This window comes from Thermoascus crustaceus (assembly GCF_041956765.1).
Source record: "Thermoascus crustaceus strain CBS 181.67 unplaced genomic scaffold VTN00scaffold_5, whole genome shotgun sequence".
NCBI lineage: Eukaryota > Fungi > Ascomycota > Eurotiomycetes > Eurotiales > Thermoascaceae > Thermoascus > Thermoascus crustaceus.
In genome coordinates this window covers 927,403-945,403 of record NW_027192531.1, presented here as the reverse complement: position 1 = coordinate 945,403, position 18,001 = coordinate 927,403, and the positions used below count along the sequence as shown (strand labels likewise).

At 50.5% G+C, this 18,001-nt stretch overlaps 7 protein-coding genes across 7 annotated transcripts; 4 read left to right on the top strand and 3 right to left on the bottom strand.

The window, feature by feature from the left end:
• Positions 1-780: 780 nt before the first annotated feature.
• On the bottom strand, positions 781-2,394 carry VTN00DRAFT_7896 (uncharacterized protein; the record flags this gene model as incomplete). Its single annotated transcript, XM_069434689.1, has 3 exons — positions 781-1,542; positions 1,601-2,151; positions 2,205-2,394. The coding sequence occupies 3 exons, from the start codon at positions 2,392-2,394 to the stop codon at positions 781-783; spliced, it is 1,503 nt and encodes a 500-aa protein (XP_069286162.1).
• An 856-nt stretch (positions 2,395-3,250) lies between these two features.
• Positions 3,251-4,119, top strand: VTN00DRAFT_7895 (uncharacterized protein; the record flags this gene model as incomplete). The annotated part of the gene is made up of 2 exons (XM_069434688.1): positions 3,251-3,470; positions 3,566-4,119. 2 exons carry the CDS (start codon positions 3,251-3,253, stop codon positions 4,117-4,119), a joined length of 774 nt encoding a protein of 257 aa, XP_069286161.1.
• A 560-nt stretch (positions 4,120-4,679) lies between these two features.
• On the bottom strand, positions 4,680-5,768 carry VTN00DRAFT_7894 (uncharacterized protein; the record flags this gene model as incomplete). The annotated part of the gene is made up of 2 exons (XM_069434687.1): positions 4,680-5,189; positions 5,283-5,768. The coding sequence occupies 2 exons, from the start codon at positions 5,766-5,768 to the stop codon at positions 4,680-4,682; spliced, it is 996 nt and encodes a 331-aa protein (XP_069286160.1).
• A 512-nt stretch (positions 5,769-6,280) lies between these two features.
• VTN00DRAFT_7893 (uncharacterized protein) lies at positions 6,281-7,471 on the bottom strand (the record flags this gene model as incomplete). Its single annotated transcript, XM_069434686.1, has 4 exons — positions 6,281-6,404; positions 6,461-6,698; positions 6,750-7,300; positions 7,368-7,471. The coding sequence occupies 4 exons, from the start codon at positions 7,469-7,471 to the stop codon at positions 6,281-6,283; spliced, it is 1,017 nt and encodes a 338-aa protein (XP_069286159.1).
• Positions 7,472-8,152: 681 nt separating this feature from the next.
• Positions 8,153-10,928, top strand: VTN00DRAFT_7892 (uncharacterized protein; the record flags this gene model as incomplete). Its single annotated transcript, XM_069434685.1, has 4 exons — positions 8,153-8,203; positions 8,265-8,641; positions 8,697-8,925; positions 8,979-10,928. The coding sequence occupies 4 exons, from the start codon at positions 8,153-8,155 to the stop codon at positions 10,926-10,928; spliced, it is 2,607 nt and encodes an 868-aa protein (XP_069286158.1).
• A 410-nt stretch (positions 10,929-11,338) lies between these two features.
• Positions 11,339-12,741, top strand: VTN00DRAFT_7891 (uncharacterized protein; the record flags this gene model as incomplete). Its single annotated transcript, XM_069434684.1, has 4 exons — positions 11,339-11,441; positions 11,519-11,619; positions 11,687-11,814; positions 11,874-12,741. The coding sequence occupies 4 exons, from the start codon at positions 11,339-11,341 to the stop codon at positions 12,739-12,741; spliced, it is 1,200 nt and encodes a 399-aa protein (XP_069286157.1).
• A 1,404-nt stretch (positions 12,742-14,145) lies between these two features.
• Positions 14,146-15,373, top strand: VTN00DRAFT_7890 (uncharacterized protein; the record flags this gene model as incomplete). The annotated part of the gene is made up of 5 exons (XM_069434683.1): positions 14,146-14,182; positions 14,264-14,321; positions 14,404-14,670; positions 14,746-14,824; positions 14,891-15,373. 5 exons carry the CDS (start codon positions 14,146-14,148, stop codon positions 15,371-15,373), a joined length of 924 nt encoding a protein of 307 aa, XP_069286156.1.
• Between the last annotated feature and the right edge of the window lie 2,628 nt (positions 15,374-18,001).

Here is an 18,001-nt window from a genome sequence, read left to right as displayed (position 1 = left end):
GGATGCTGGTAGTCAGGTTTCGGGTCGGAGTGATATAGATGAGAATAGGAAACAAAGTAGGGGGAGCTGGACAGCTCTTCAACTTCAGAAACTAAGTTAATGCAATATGACCCCAAGCATAATCGTCACTCGAGACAGGCAACACCGTAGCTGTCGTCGAGAGACCTGGACGTGAACCAGAGAGGACTATGTTAGTGTGAACCTGGCTTCTGGCATGAAGCCAGGTTGCAGCATCAATGGTCGCTACCGCCTCCCGCAGGCGGCGCTAGCGCCGCCGCAGTGCTTAAATCTCGACCGTCCAGCTCCACCATCCTTTTCCTTTTTTCTCTTTCTTTTCCATCTACAATTCTACAACATCGCCGACTTTAGAAAATTCACATTACTGTCGACAGCTTCTGTCAACATCAGTGACGAAGTTGTTTTCGCGTCGCGCGTAGAACAATTTACCCGTGGCTGGGCACCTGGCTTTGAAAGGTCGTCTTGACTCTTCTTGATAATCTGGGAATCAGCAGTGGTTACAAACGTTTGAAGTAAAGGTTCAACGTCTCGAGAATCTTTTACAAAACAGTCTATGAGGTCCTTTCGAGAAGGATATGTGCTATTGTAATCAGTATTACCGTTCTATGGGTTTGTAGCGACAGCCGTGACATCCCGCAGAAATTTTCATCCATCCCTTTCCACAAGCCAAAACTCCAAACGCCCGATACTGGTGACGGCCAAAGGAAGCGGCACGGAAGATAATTGTCGTCATGTCGTGGGCCAAGTCACAAGAATCCTTTTTTACGCTTCCTTCTGAGGCTTGTGATGATGCTTCAAAAGATAGCTGCGCTTGAAGTAGGTGTTCGGATGGACGATTGTGTCGAGGTCGGTTTGGCTCCACGTCCCTTCCTCCTTCACTCTCTTGATTTCTGCTTTATGCGTCCATTCGAATACCCTGTTGCAGGCAATATGATATCGGGTCTTCTCGACATCCTCACGCACGCCACGTAGCACATCGTCGTCATGAACTCCGACAGACTGAAGAAGTCCTATTAGGTTGTCGGGTGAGAAGTGACGGTATGGACAACCGTGAGTCTGACCAACACTGGGACCAGTGTCACTGAGGATTTTCTGGCAGGAGTAAGGAGGATATCCTCGACCTCTACGGTTGGCGTCACCACCAACATCACCGTAGGCATGTCGGATGTTGTACTTGTATCTCGAGTTGAATTCGTCGTCGGTAAAACCTCGGAAGGCCTGGCGCCAGAAGACGATACAGTCTTCCAGCGACAAACCGATACCCTTCAAAAATAATGTGTATTGCAGACGACCAAAGTGCTTCAAGTGGGCGTTCTTGCGCAATGTCATATGCAAACTCCGCATGCAGAGCGGGAAGTGCTGGGAGAGACGGTCGATGGAAGCGGCGGTAATTGGAGCTCCGTCAACCACGCCTTCACCTTCTGAATATACAGACTCGGCACTCCCAAAATTCTTCGAAAGGTGGTCCAAGATTGGGCTGAGGCGATCATCCTCATCTAAACGAGGCAGGGCTCGACTCGTAAGCTAAAAAAGCGTCAGCAATCCATTATTCCGTTATAAGCAGTTACGGCTCTCTGAATACCTCGAGCGCCCGTTCCAATCGGGCAGTAAATTCCGCTATGATCATGCTCAGCTGCTCTCTTCCGGGAACATAAGCTTTGCCCCTTCTCAGATAGACCGCTCGTCGCTCGACCAATTCAGGGACTCTTTCCCAGTCGACCTTATACCAGCTCTCATCGTCGACACGGCGCGAGCCCGGGGTGGCATTCACGAGATTCTCTGCCAATTCATGCTTCTCATCGTCGCTGACCAGCTCCCAATCGAGATTCAGACTTTCAATGAAGGCGCGTCTTTCCCTAGAGTCGTCCTGCTGGAAGCGGAATTTGAAAAGCATGGTCTCCGCCCGCACAAATCGCCGTCGAAGGTCCTCAGTAGCCGAAAAGGCGAGACGTAGAATGAAGTGGGAATAGTGGTCTTTTTGACGTTCATTTTTCAGTCGCTGATCCGCAGCTCCGGAAGGAGATGATGTATTAGCGGATAGAGGAAGGAATTTCTGAAGGAGAGGATTGATATGCGAGGCGGTCTCCGCAGCAGTTTTGTTGCGGTATGAACAGGCCTCTATTTCTGCGAGAACTATGCGGCCGTCAGCGGATATGTCATGAAGAGAAAAGACACAGGACGTGTACCTTTCAATCTGTCAATGGCCCATTGTTCAAACTGCTCGAGAGTGATCTCTGCGGTAGGCGGGACCTCGTAGAAGTTCAAGCGGTGCGGGTAGTCCTGTTGCTTGTACGTTGGGGTTGCAAACTGCTTTTTCTTGTAGTCGAGAGTAGCCCTCCGTTTGGGATCAATGCGATTGATGTCCTGTCTAATCATCCTGGCGGTGAGACAAATTCCGGAATGGTTGTCGTATCTGTTGCTGAAGACGGTGTCCTTGGTCACCACATGGTCGAACACTATCGGCCTCGACGCGTCGCGCCGAGTCGCCGACACGCGCGACCGACATTATGTCATGTGACCATGCGGCAGTCGGAGTCGGAAGACCCGGGGATCTCCGCGTTTGAGTTTTGCAGGGACAGAGGCCTTACGTGATGGTCCCATCCAACATGCTTGGCAGGCTCCCATATGATGCAAGACGGAGACACAAAAGATGCGGTGATGTACAGCAGTAGACCGACGCCTGAACGATGCCTAGAGACCTCGGTCTGCCCTTGATCTTATCTATCATCGATCACAGCTCCTGCTAGTAACTCCGTACCCCATACCCCGTAGATGTCTGGCAGCTGTAACACGTTGCCGACAGGATTCCCCTCACACTGCGACACAGGCCACTCTGTGACTCTGCACTCCGTTCCTGGTCCCGACGCTGGAGGAAGCTCCGTCTCACCGGCGGCCAAAGGAAGTACAGCGCGGATGTGCTTCGACCCCACGCACATTTTGGCCCTTTCCCCAAACGCCCCGAAATCTCCTCATCACGAGGCCATATGGATAATCTCCATTCCTGCGAACCCTCCGCTTTGCTCCGCACTGCTACCCGATTCCGTTCGGTCGGATCTGCTGTATTCTTAGTCAAGATAGTCTAGTTAAAAGACGTGCGCCCCCTACCTTCCATAGGTATCCTATTTAGCCTTCCCCGCGTGAAGCTTCTCTCCCTCCCCGGGCCTCATTCCTTCCCTTCTTCCTCCTACTACTTTGTAAACTTTAAGCATTTAGACACCCATACAATATAAAGATGTCATTTGCACCAGCAACCGTCGCATACCGTCACTTGAACGGAAAGATGCCACTCATGACGAAGCAGCTCAGAAAGGCTGCTCGTATTATTCTTATCGGCGCCCCCGGCGTAGGAAAAGGCACCCAGACGGAGAGATTGATAGCCAGATACCCGCAGCTAGCTTCCATCAGCTCGGGCGACCTCCTGCGAGAAAATGTTAGGAGGAGAACCCCCTTGGGTACGACATACTGCCTGCTTTCACTTTCTCCTACTTTATGATGAGTCATATATGTATTGAACTGCGCGAGAGCCCGACTAACTCAGAATCCCCAGGCCTCAAGGCTGAGTCTGCGATGCAAGCCGGCAACCTCGTCCCCGACTCGATGATCATCGACCTCATTTCTTCCGAGCTCACTTCAAAGGGTTGGCTTGTGCCTTCGTCATTAACGGGAAACCCCGCACCCACCCTGAGGTTGTCCCCCTCTGCATCATTCATCCTCGATGGCTTCCCCCGAACGGCCGCCCAAGCCGCCAGCCTCGACAAGCTCATCCCCATCAACCTCGTCGTCCACCTCCTGACCCCACCGTCGATCATCCTCTCTCGAATTGCGTCACGCTGGGTGCACGAACCATCGGGGAGGGTGTACAACACGGAATTCAACGCACCAAAGGTCCCCGGGAGGGACGACATAACCGGCGAGCCGCTGACACAGAGGGAAGATGATTCGATTGAGACCTGGACGCAGCGACTCAAGCAATTCGAGGAGACCAGCAAGCCCCTGCTCGACCACTATGAGCGCAAGGGCTGCCTGTGGCGCGTTGAGGGCAATTCGAGTGACGAGATCAGTCCGAAGCTCTTCGCGGAGATAGAGCGGAGGTTCGCATAAAAAGTCTGGATGGATACCATGTATATTTATGTTCCCGTGATCGCTTTTCTTTCCTTTGTCAGTTTGGTGCGGGGTTCTTTTTTTTCCTCCTTGGTGTTTTTGATGTTCTGTTTCCTTGAACATTGTCGGTTGTCTGTCTCATCCATACCCCGTGTTGCGGATTCTATGTGCTGTTGACTGACAACGATTGGCTGGGATCTTGAGGTTCAGGTCACGACACTCAACTGGAGAATATCTGGAGGTCTGAGGGTGTCTATATTCCCCTCGGGCTATTATGCTGCTTGCTATATACCATGATATGAGATCTACGGATGTACGCTATAGATATGAATACAGGACAAAAGCTGCAAAATTGATTTGATCGTCTAAATTTCCTTCGTAACTCGTAACTGTGATAATCTTTTGTACAGCCCAGGAATGTTTCACGTCTTTGCAAAAAGGATACTGTGCCCGGGGTATAATGTTCCCTAAGGGCGTGTGAATGCACATAACAACCATCATTGCACAATCAGGGAGGAGACCCTGGTTCAACCAACAGCGAAACACGTATTAGCGCTTCATCACTTCTTCCATGTGAAGGAAAGGCCCGGTAAAAAGGACGACGCCGAATTATCTTTCCCCCCTAGATTGTCGTTGGAAGGACCCACCCCCATCCGATTCTTATACTCCCTCGGACTCTCCCACCCCTGCCCCCCATTTTGCTTGAAATCCTTCCACAACCCCCTCCCCGATTCCTTCGCCTCCGCCTCCGCCTCACGGTACTTCCGCTCCATCTCCGTCCCGCCGAATTCGGCGCCCATCTTGGCCTCGTAGACGGTCGCCAGTCCGCGCTTCAGCATCTCGTACCCCACATCCCGCCGGCGGAACGGGATCGGGAAGTCGAGAAACCGCCGCACGTAGACGGTCGCGACGACGCGCTGGTATTGATCGGGCCGGTAGACGTAGGCGCGCACGCGCCGGTTTATGAGGTACGAGGTGAGCCAGGCGTGGGCTTCGTGGGCGAAGGGTTGTGCGGGGCGGCCGAAGTGGGAGAGTTCCGGGGCGTCGACGCCTGCGAGACGGACGTGGATCTATGTAGCGGTAGATTAGGTACTTGTTTTGGCATATATGGTGCGATTGCAAGCAAAGCTGCTGAAAAGCGACAGAAGGAAAGATGAACGTACAGTCCGAGCTCTCAGCTCCTTCTTCGACGTCGGGATCTTCCTCAGCCATCCCCACCCCATCAGTCTCCCGCCAGGCGTATGGTACATTCGAAAGTTATCGCCATCGCCGACACTCGTCACCTGTCCCAGGAGGCTCCGTTTGCGAAAGTACCACGGCGAGATATCTGTCGCCTCGGGGAAGCGGCGCAGGTACCGGCGATGGACGTACACGACGAACAGGATCCCGCTCGTCAGCAGAACGGTGGGGATGACATTTCGAGGCTCTGTGAACTGAAGCCAGTCGGTGGCATTGAGGATAGAGTTCCAGTCCGTGGGGTTTCTGTTGTTGTTGGGGAGTGCCGGGGTGGTAGAGGACGCGGAGTTGGATGCGGAGGAGCTTTCTGCTGGAGACGGCGCGTGTTTCTGCTCGTTCTTTTTTGAAGAATGGCCCGAGGTGCTATCGTCGCGGGCCTCCTCTGACCTTGAGGACCCTGGCAGCCATGGCATGACGGCCCATATCACTGTTCGAGGGATTGGGCCTGAGCGATCAGCGGGGGAGGGTGCTGGTGGTGTCCTGGGAAGTTTGGGTGGACTCTTGGCGAGGCGAGCGCGATCTCGCCCCTTCCTTCACTGTGTTTACATGTTGACTGCGGGGCAACCGAAGTTTCCCGTGTTTTCTTAAATTTACAGTTCAATGGACAATGGAAAAGGTACTAAAGAGGCTTTTATACCGAGCGGTATAGTCCCATTACTGTGCGCTCGTTCGGAATACTCTACTTGTTGCCCATGGTATCTTCAAACTCAGTTGAAGGCTCTATCTTCAGAGTTCGTCATCTCAAAGATGTAACCCTCCCAGAACAAAATATTCCTTCCCTATAAGAAACAAGAGAGCTGTAAGCTGTCTAAAGTATACCTCGAAACGAAACTCAAAATCTATAACAGTGCCCAAGCGTATGATAAAACCCTCAAAGACAAGACAGAATACAGAACAAAGAATTCTTAGACTGACGTAGCAGGTATCACTTCAGCGTAGCCGGAAGGGTAGTTTTCGCCTTTGCAGCAGCAGCATCTGCCGCCTTCCCTAGCCTTGCTTTCTTAAGCTTCTGAAGGTACGCGAAGAGAATGACGAAGAGAAGTTCCACCCTGTGAACCATCAATAAATGTGACAATTGTGCGGCCGTAGTCAGATAATAACATACCTTTCCTTCGTCATCATTAGCAGGCCCTGCACCAGAAGCCCCTTCGTTATCTGTGGGCCAATGCCCTTGAAGAGGGAAAGGACTCCCTCGTGCTCAATAATATAGCGCATAACCTCGATAAAACTCTTGAAAGGTTTGCCCTGACGGCCTGGTGGCGGTAGAGACTGCAAGCCAACCTTGGCGACGATTAGGGGCTGAGTTGCAATGGTCGCCAAAGCCTTGGAAAGTGCGCCCAGTACTGTAATGTATTAGCGGTGAACTGGCCCAGTAGACATCTCTTAGAACCCACCAAAAGCTTCCCATGGCTTGAGACTAGTCTTCCCGGGAAAGAGAATATCTTTCAGTCTTTGATACGCGCCGTATGTTATCGCCGGGTTAACAACGAGGACAAGGCTGGCCTTCAGACCTCTCCACAAGCCAGTCCAACCGTCTTCGCTGTTGATAACCTCTCGACCAGTCTCAATCAGACCCTTCCTTTCCTCCTTTCGTTGTGTCTGCTGCCTTGTTGTGATGACAGAAACAGGGATGGTAAAGAGCTGTGCAGCAGCGCCGGCTACCGCTCCGAGACTGAGCTCAATTGCAGTACCTGGCGGCTTGGGGACTCGGCTAGAGGCCATGTAAAGAGTCCGCACCACAGAGTACCAGTAAAAGTAGGCGAAGTTCGTCGAGGCCACTCCTAGCAGGGAGCCGTGGATACCGGCATACAGACCGGCGATACCCTCATTCTTCACGATCTTATCGATCGCATCCAGGGTCGACTCGTAGTGTTCTGCATCACCGTGCACATGGCCATTGGCAGTCTGGGAGCTTTTCACCTGGACCTGCAGCTTTGTTTTCACACTGATGAAGGTCAGAGAGTCATAGTCCATAAGAAATACATTAGAAACCTGATGAAAGGGAGACTCACATGTCCAGCGGGTATACAATCGCATTTGCCAGAACTGCGCCAGTTGCACCAGCCACGGCACTTTCCCAGGGGGAGAGGGGTACTGGCTTCGATTGACCACCCATTGTGTAGAGTCAGTTTGCTCCTTTCAACAGTTGTAAGAGAACTATGATCCTGTCGGTCTGTTTAAAAGGGCCGGACCGCGGTGATATTCAGAGTGGGGCCTTTCAGATGTCAGGCCAACTGAACAACTGACGACTGCACCAGCCCCGTGATGAAGAGACAGAAATGATGAAGCAAGGAACGAGTTGTAACCAATCTGTGAAGCAGAGATCAACTTGCTGGAGCAGGAGGAGGGCTCGGAGGCCCTGGTGAAAGATCACCTCCTGGTGAAGTACGGCATGACGAAGGGTGCTAAAATGAGCCGAGGCAACGGCAGCAGCAGCGAGCCTTGCCGACCGACGGACCGCCAGCGCCAGCCTCCACAGCCTCTTGGCTGGACTCTTGAGCTTATCGCGCTGCTCGCAGTCTCCCCAGCTGCCGTCCCCGCTTGACAGAGGATCCAGCGCTCAATCACATCACTTCTTCCTACTCTTGCATCCAAGCTCCATTGCCCTCGGATCGGACATCGGATATCGGGCTCCGGAGCGAAACGTATCGACCTCGGATTTCGCGCCGGATAGTTCTGAGCGTAGCATGAAAGGCGCCTGGACCTCTGTCTGTCAGGTGTTTCGTCATCCATTCAGGTGCAACCGTTGCGGGTACATCGCCGTGAGGGGTTCCGTCTGCTGATCGTGTGGTCGAATATGTCCCGGCCAGCTGTCTCCACGCAGAAAGCCCTGGAGGCTCAGGCTCTGGTAGTTCCTCCCCGCGTTTAGGTCACCCGCATGTAGTTCCATGGACTAACCAGGAAACCAGAAGGCTGAACAGAGTGTGACTACAGCCACCTCTCAGAGGCAGGCTTTGGAGGCGGCTATTGATGCTGCTGAGTGCTATATGAAGGCACTGAAACTATCCAGCACCAAAGACGACAAACAGCAACTGGATCTGAAATGCAAGGAATGGCTCACTAGGGCAGAGCAGATCAAAAAAGCCAAAACCTGGCAACCAGCGGCGCGTGCCGATACCAAACGTAGATCACAACTGACTGAACCAGTGTCCACCCGGAAGCTATCCACACGTGAGGAAATTATCCTTCTGGAGGGTGCAAAGTTGAATGGATTCTTGTTCCCACCATGGACGACGCCTCCTGATCCGGACGAGTTTGAGCTGGACTATAGAGAAGGGCCGTTTGTGTATGTACAGATCTTTAATCTCCTTAACATAGCCCCATATTGATGACTCCCACAGGGATAAGCCTGAGCTCAACCTCTCGCCACTGCAGGAGGACATCTTTGCTGGCTGGAAGCGACCTCACGAGCTTCTAGCCAAGACCAGCCCCAATGATGGGAAGAATATCACTGGCCCAGTGATGTCTGTTCCGGGCAAGATTGACCTCGTACAGGATGTAACAACGGACTGCTCCGTTGTGGCCAGTCTTTGTGCCGCAACTTCACGAGCCGAACGCGGTCACCCCAAGGTATTGATCTCTTCCTTTCGTCCCATAATTACGCATCTGACGCATGAAAGCAGATGTCTTTCTCAGTGATATATCCCTATGACAATGAAGGTCTCAATCCAAAGCTGTCACCCTCTGGAAAATACATTTTTCGTTTCCATTTCAACGGGTGTTATCGAAAGGTAGTGATTGACGACCGTTTGCCATCTTCGAAGACATCTCGCTCGCTCCATGTAGTCGACAGAAATAACCCAAACCTCTTGTGGCCCGCTCTGGTAGAGAAAGCATACCTCAAGGTTCGCGGGGGGTATGACTTCCCTGGAAGTAACTCTGGCACGGATCTCTGGGTATTGAGTGGTTGGATCCCCGAGCAGATCTTCCTACATCATGAGGATGTGACATCAGATCAACTGTGGAGGCGACTTATCAAGGCTTTCCATTACGGCGACGTTTTGTTGACCGTCGGTACGGGCAAATTGACAGAGCGTGAACAGAAAGGTCTGGGTCTGATCAGCGAGCACGATTACGCCGTTCTTGACATGAAAGAGTCGGAAGGGCGCCGCCAGATGCTTATTAAAAACCCATGGGCAGCAGCAGAAGTAGCAAGCGCTGGCAAGGAAAATATAAACCTTTCATCCGGGTCACCGCATCCGCAGCATGCATCTTCGCAACACAATCCCCTGTCACCTGGAACGTTCTGGATGGACTGCGACAGAGTGTTTCAGAATTTTGAGAATCTTTATCTAAACTGGAATCCTGGTCTCTTCAGCCACCGCGAGGATATTCATTTTACTTGGGACCTGTCTACCGGACGAGGAATCCCAGGTTGCTTTGCCGAGAATCCGCAATTCGCGGTCTCTACCCAGGCTGGTGGTGCTGTCTGGCTCCTCCTCAGCAAGCACTTCAGAACGAATAGCCAACAAGCTCGACAGTCTCAGTCATTACTTGATGTGTCGTCCGACAAGGAAGACTCGGAGTTCATCAGCATATACGTCTTCAAGAAAGACGGGCAAAGGGTCTGCCTCAGCGACGGGGCGATCCATCGGGGACCATATGTGGACTCGCCAAACACACTCATGAGACTTGAGATGCCCCCGAATACAACTTATACGGTGGTTGTTGCAGAGCAGTCACTTCCCCCCTTAAGTCAAAACTTTACGTTGTCCGTATTCTCCACATGTCCCGTGAAGATCGCCCGCGCCCAAGATAGATACGCCCATGTGGCTAAGCTTCATGCAGCCTGGACTTATTCGACAGCAGGTGGCAATGCAGAATCAGCCAGATATCCGCTAAATCCGCAGTTTAATCTACAACTCTTTGAGACGGCTGACGTGTCGATTCTTCTGGAAACACCAGAATCTGATCTGGCTACACATGTAAAGCTCTTTTGGTCAAATGGCAAGCGGGTTGCAACCGTACGGAACCGTGACATCATTGCCGACAGTGGAGATTATCGTCGGGGGTGCGCAGTCGCAGAAACGAATCACCTGGGAAAGGGTGTGTATACCATAGTATGTTCGACTTTTGCTCCGGACCAGCTTGGCAAGTTCACGCTTTGGGTTTCCTCAACAAGCCAGTGTGAGGTGAAGCCTCTTCCAGCAGAAGCAGCTGGAAGACGGGCAGTCGTATCGGATATTGGGATATTACCTCCGGGGACCGATAGGATCCTAGCTTCCTTAAGAGTGCCCAGGCTTACGCGAGTTAAGCTTATTGCAAGGAGCAGAAACTCCATGATAGGAAACCGCGCCGTGGCCCCTTCGCCAATGCTGATGACCGTTGAGCTTGGCCAAGGTCCATACAAAGAAATTTTGGCGACATCAGAAGACGGGGATTACAGTGATGCTGCATCTGGGATTCGTGTTGAGGATTTCGATTTGCAACCTGAACTTGAACAAAGAGGTGGCGTATGGATTGCGATAGAACGAATCGGTGGTCCTGGAGGACAGGTGGAAGACCACATTGAAGTGGAAGCTCTGGCAGAAGAACGTGTAGAAATAGGAGAGTGGATGACTGGAGATCTGTGATTTTTTAATGCGAGACGAAGGTGTTCCTAACCGACAACGATATTTGGCTGGGGTGTCTTGGGGCACGATATGGGTTCAACGCCCACAAGGCGTTCAGGTTTTCAGCTAGCGTTTCCAGATTTTACAAAAAGTGTTAGAATAATAGAAGCGATGAATAATAAAATACCATTGATTCTTTAAATACTGTCGGTGCCCTATTCATTCTGTGGTGTACTTCGCAGCGCAGTCGGAGTTCCTCCACAGATACCAGAGCTGCGGGTCGAATGCACGAAGCTCGAGAGGTGCGTGTGCACGGACACCGCAAAGCAAAGCCCCAACGTCATCCCGCTTCGAGCGATCTCCCCACACCGTCAGGGCAACTCCAGCTCTTTCTTAATTCCTTCCTAATAGCTACAGAATATATCGTCCTCATGGCGGCTAACGTTCCGGCCAATTTGAAGCCCGCAGACATTGGGCGCTTTGCCCTCAGGGCTGCCCAGATCGAGCGGGCGAAACCCGTCATCGCCTACTGGTGTAAGTTGCCTAACTAGGTCGTTCGCGAGAATTGCGAAAGGGATCCATGTGCTGATTGAATTGCTCTTTTGCGACAGGTAACTACTGGGTCGTTAACAAAATTATCGAAAAGGGTCTCCATATGTCTGACGAAGAATCTTTACAGTATACGACGAATCTTATGGACAAACTCGAGCAGGTACGCTACCTGGGGAGGACGTGTATGCGACGCTGGCACTGCAAAAGCTAATGCTTCAAACTCGAAGTTTAAAAGCGAAAATAGCGACAACGATGCTGTCACAGATAATGTTGCCGCTCAGGCTTATGTTGAACAATTTGGCTTGGAGGTTTTCAATCGCGCAGACAACGCCGTGAGGGCCAACAAAGCCAGTAGGTGCGTCTGCACCCAGATTCCCAACCGGAGTTCCAGAACGAAAACTAATCGAGATTCAGACAAACTGCAGATACCTTCCAAGCAGCAGCCACGTTTCTCGAGCTCTGCCAAATATGGGGCCAGCTCGATCCAGAAATTGCGGCCAAGATCAAGTTTGCGAAATACCACGCGGTGCGAATCGCAAAGGCTATCAAGGCTGGGGAGGACCCAAATCTGTCGAATCCAGCCCCAGAAGGGGAGGATGAGCAGGCGTTAGATCCAAGCGATCCAGATGTGAAGGCACTCCAAGACTCGACTGCGCCGCCGGTGACGAAACCAGGCCAGCCATCAGTTGAGGAGGTCCCGGACGAGTCTGATGCTATTGAACGGAGGCTAGCGCAGCAATCATCCCTAAACGAGTCTATTCACCCATCCAGATCGTCCTCGATTCCGCCTCAACGAACTCCCGCGCAAGCGACCGCTCCCGACCTCCCCTCAGCGCCTACTGATTTTGTCCCTTCAGCTTCAGTTCCAAATCTCCCAGATACCCCAGCGACTTCAGATGTTGGTGCAACACCTCCCACGGTTCCTCCTAGCTCCTTTCAATCATTTCCTCCCCCGGTACCAAACCAAGCACCCAGTGTACCCGATCTTCCACGCTCTCCTAGCACATTCTATGGAGCGCCTACTCCCGGAGCGCAGCCTTCAGCACCTGCGGCATCGCCTCCATGGAATGCCCCTGGCCCATCGAGTGCCACTCCCCGCCCTGCACGTGTACCTGCTGCAAGCACAACTTCCGGTGCCTCTTCAGCGCAAGTGGTCGATGATCAGTCCATTGCACTAGCTCAAAAACATGCACGCTGGGCTGTATCTGCACTGAGTTTCGACGATGTCAACACCGCGATTAAGGAGCTAAGGAATTCGCTAAGATATCTCGGAGCAGAGTGAAGTTTACGATCCAGGGACAGAGGGACAGAGGGAAGTTGATGGGAATGTAAATCTAATTAATGAATTGTGGACAGTTATACCACACGACAACCTTTAACTGGGCTTATGTAAAGTGTTATGACCTCTAGGTTTACGTGTTGTGGCTTTGATTCCTAGGCTGAATAGACGCCTTCCAGTGTTTACATCTTGCAGCTTGTGTTATTGCAAAACACGTTATTAACACAACATCAGACAATAACTAGCTTTCCTGCTGCAGGCAGATTGCTTCTCTCACTTTACCTGTCTTCCAAACTGTTCCTTAACTTATTCTTTGTCTCCTATCTTGTCTTTTCTCTCGTCCTCTACCCTGCCTTTCATCTTCTTCATCCATCCTCTCCTCTTATCTTCTATCTTATGCTCACCCTCATCCTCTACCACACTGTCTGTCTTGTTCTCCACTTCTCTTTGTTCTCTACCCTGCTCTCTGCCTCATCCTCTATCTTGTCCTCCATTCAATCCTTCACCTCATTCTCTGCCTTGCTCTACCTCGCTCTCTTATCTTATCCTCTGTCTTGTTTGCCTTGTTCCTGTGAACTGAGGCTCTTCTTAGAAGGTTCTGACAGGTCAACTTTACCAACACACCCTTCTGTTGAGGATTCTGATGAGGATAATCCGGTCTCATTAGCGTCTGCTCTTTGGGTACTGTGAGATTCTGGTGATCTTCTGTCTTGACAGGCAAACTTTGCTTGGTCTATTGCCATCTACATCCAGTCATCAGGCCTCCACTTGACCTTAGCTTACATTCATTTGACTCCTACATTGAAGGAGTCCGGTTCTTCTTATTTTTGGGCCATATTTGAGAAGAGACTAGCAGTGTCAATCAGGGACATGGGCCGATCGGACGCGGCGCGGGCCAGATCTGCGCAACGACGGCTGCACCTCCATCGCCATGCATTCGACAGCACCAGAAGACTTCACGGCCAATGGGCATTTCCCGTGTAACCAGCCTGTTCTGGACTGAGCCGCTCACCCTTGTGTCTCCTCCATCTCTGAAACTGAGCTGTCCAACCCGAACCTTAAGCGGGCAACGAGTGCATCAGGCATGAGGCCGCCCTGAAGGTGCACCTGCGTTTTTCACATCGGGGATATCCTTTGGACGATTTATGCTGCTACTAACTGTTCTCTGGTTTGAAGATGGACCATCGTTTCGCCCGTGATCGGAGCGAGACTCGTCTTCCTCGCAGCGTCTGCGAGCCAGCTGCGCTATCCTCTGGGAACGGTCATTTTCCCCGCAGGCATTGCGAATAAAGCAGCTAGATTGGGTCTGAATAATGTCGTTGGTTCTTAGTGTCGATGCTGATGGGCCAACTCATCCTTCCCCATGGGCTGTGTCACAGCACTGACAAGAGACGACACTCAATAAATATGAAGCCAGATGAAGATACCTCCTCAAGTGGCTCTGGTACGTCGTTTTACATTGATACGTTTCGGCTCACACCGCTTCTGGTTCTGCTTTCTTTGTTCCTCCCAGCTAATACTAAAGGATATTCCTCCAGCAGCTCCAAGGAGCATGGCGAATACGCGCTCACACAGAAGTTTCCGTGCGGCCCAGGGCCCTCCGCCTGACACGGAGACAATGGATCTAAAATCAGTAATTGACCAGGGCGTACTGACAACCACAAGTACGGACCACGACTTCATGACATTCCTCGGCTTGCAACGCCCTTTCCACAATGAGTTCAAAATACGACTACTCGATTATGTCACACGAAATAAGCACAGCTGGGCAAGGCTTCTTGCGAATGAAGATGAACGCCAGACCTGCGCAACCGGATTTGTTGACGAGGTCGGCATGGGATATTGGGGCGCGGAGGTGAATAGAAAGAAGTATCTCCTGCAAGAAAGTCTGGCAGACGCAGGCCTATTCACCTATCCGGAGCGGAGGGAAGAGTGAGTTATTTATCATGATCTTAGTTTCTTTCAGTTTCATCTGTTCTTGTATCCGACATGGCTTTCTTTTGCCAGAATTATCCAAGTCATCATGATCCTTCTGCTGAAGAAAGCCAAGAGCAAGAAGGAAGTATCCCAACAGGGTCCTGAGGCGGTAAGTCCGTTGTCTCCGATACTATCCTCTTGCGTCGACTCGACTAATTTCTCTCTCTTTGACAAGTCTTCAAAGCGTGCTCGAGAGAGTACTCCAAGGAAGGAATCGAAACGTAGTAGAGCGCGAAGTTCATCGAGGAAACCGACCAATAACCGTGACTGTCTCTCGCCTGAGCTTGGAGATGAGCCACAACCTGGGGCCGACAAGGAATCCTTTAACGCTAGCAAACCCATTCTTTTCGGTCTACTGAAAAATGGAACGAGCTCCAATACTTCCAGCGCAAGTGCGACAAGGAGAAAGCCTACTTCTACCACTCCTGCAAACATCATCAAGAAAGAGTTCAGGGTCCCTTTGGACCACCGCCAGGTCCTTCCTCCACTACATAGACTCAAGACATCGCCAGCAGCGAGAACTTCAACCTTCTCGAACAAAAGTACGCCAGAGTCACGTGGTTCCTCGTCACAGCTTCAACCCAAAGAGATGTCGCACCAGTATCCAGCGCCTTCTACAGATATTCATCCGTCTCCCGGTTCCTCAACTTCATGGTAGACGAATGCAGCCTTGCAGAATGGGTTCCAACTGCACAACTGAGCACTGAGATGTCTACTGGATTTTCTCATTTGTCTTCCTCTGCACTCGCAAGCCTTGTCACGTATGCATCTGTCACGTTCAAATGGTCCTACCGCAGCATCCGTGTCCGCCAGGCAAAGAAAAAGATTGGAATGAGGTTTTGCGGCATATTCACAAGGCATGGTGCCTTGAGGAGCGGAAAAGGCAGGAAGAGGGCCACGACGATGAATATTATTACGGTCAAGATGACTTCAACATCAGCGTCCTGCTGCACATTTCGGGATAAGATAGAGAGAGAGAGGGAGGGACGCGGATGAGTTTCTTGGTGTTTCTTGCTTGGTTGGTTGGTTCCGATTTCTTGCTGTTGATGCCATGAACTTTCGTTTTTCCTCTTGTCATACCCCGACTTCAGGTTTATCTGAGGGAGTTTTAGGTTCTCTTTTTATATGTTCCCTTGTCTTTTTCAGGATCTCAGGCTTTGTTTTCACTTTTCAAGGATATTTCTGTGGATGCATATCACATGCATCCGATATCCGATATGATGTTAATTCTTGATCTCTTCCTTTTGTTTCGACACGAAATGCAGACGTGGATGGATTCTGGATTAGAGAAACAGGACAACAGGGCATTATAATGTACTGAATGTACTTCATGGATGGGGAAATAATAATAATAATGGCTGGTGGATAATAAGTAAGAATTGTTCTGTCCCTTATGGACTTACATCTGTCTATCTGCCTAACTTTATCTACCGACGCCAAACTGTATATGCAGCACTTGTTATACTATACGCAGGCTGCTGCAGGGGATCTGTGTAAACTTCCAATATATATATATATACATATACACCGATTTGAATGATACAATTGATCTAACTCAATCTGATAATCTAGTGATGTGATGTAACATACAAGCATGATGAGGACCTTGAATAAATGCACCGTGAGCAAGCAGGCTTATATACATGTACACACTGGGTACTATATCATATCTTACCGGTACCCCCCCCCCCAATCCTCCCCTGTCCAAGCCAGCCTGCCTTGCCGCTTTTGCTATATAACGATCTTTGCCGGGCTTGACCTAGGGTCTGTGACCTATCACAGAGTGTGTATACCCACGAAGCCACTATGCAGAACAGGGGAGAAGGGGTGGTGAAAGATATGATATAGTAAGTGTACAATTTGAGGTGGCAAGCAAACTGCTCAAGATCCTTTTTTTCTCAACTGAATTAAATAGCTGGTCTAATTTTTTTAATTGTCTCCTTCTATTTCTTGGTAGATATATGTAAATATTCATCTATACAGGCTATTCAATTTAGGCATTGACATAGGCGTTATATTCTAAGCGCTTACTGTACAGTGTAGGCGCACTCATCCCATGGCCTAGGTACCTACCTAGGTACTTAAGGTTCCTAACTTAAATGGCTAACTAAAGTCGTCGGCTATACCTACCTTGTTGTAAGAGCCAAGTCTCTAACGGCTGAGAGGGGATCCTCGAGGTATTGGGCGACGATCGCCACTTAAGGCGGGATCTGCTCCCACGTGGGAGTTTGCATACGTTACAGTATAACCAATAATCCTTCCGCCCGGGTAGGTAAGGTAGAAATGGGTTGGGACAGTAAATAAATTCCTCAGTTTCTTTCTTTCTTTCTTTCTTTTTTTTTCTGTGTAGAGCACTTGTATATACCTCCTGTATGTGTGTAAATGTACGTGTACAATATGACCTCACTTATGAGAGAACAGGAAAGGCTAGACATAGTGGTACACAGTCAGTGGGTAAGGTAATCGCATGTTAATATATAGAGAATCGAATCGGGGTCTATTTATCTGGTTCTCGAATCGTTCTTGAGAATTCTTTTTTATCTTCCTTGTGTAACATAGGAATCTAGAAATCCTCTGCCGTGTGGATGGCACGTTGTGTGGTGGCTGGTGGATTAAGTACTGTACTACAGCACTGCCTTGGGTGCCTACAGTATGGCTCAGTCCCATAATGTATTAAGGTTGAGAAAATAGCACTAATATAGTAACCTGGAAAAATATCTCTGTCGCAGTAGACTCGTCTGTATGGACTGGGATGGCACTGGCTTTGCTGACGTATCGTGGTACGTATAACGTCGTAAGCTTGAGCCAGTTCTAACTGCATCGATCACTGATAAACAAAATCATTCTTGCATGGACTCATCAGAGCAATTGTACCTGGCAGAGCGATATATTACACGGGTAATAATATCAATGCAGGTCCCAGGTACTACTTTGCTAATGATGCTGCTCTGTTCTGCTCAGCCTCAGCCTCAGCCTCAGATCAAGCTCGAATATGAGATCTACCTCGTACCTCGTACAGAAAGAACCACTTGGCAAGGTTTACGGAGCTTTGACCAGTTCAGGCACCACAGACAAATGGACGGACCAAACGGCCCGGGCAGTGGCAGCGTGACTAACTAAGCCCACAGAACTTCTAAGAAGCCTTTTTTTGACGGGGAGGGGGGAGTGTCCACTTTCTCACTGCCTCTTGTCCACAGCCTACCATGCATGCTACTAAGGCTACTAGTCTACCATCGGATGCACAAACCGATGATCATACGACAGGAAAAAACGCGACGCTCATTAT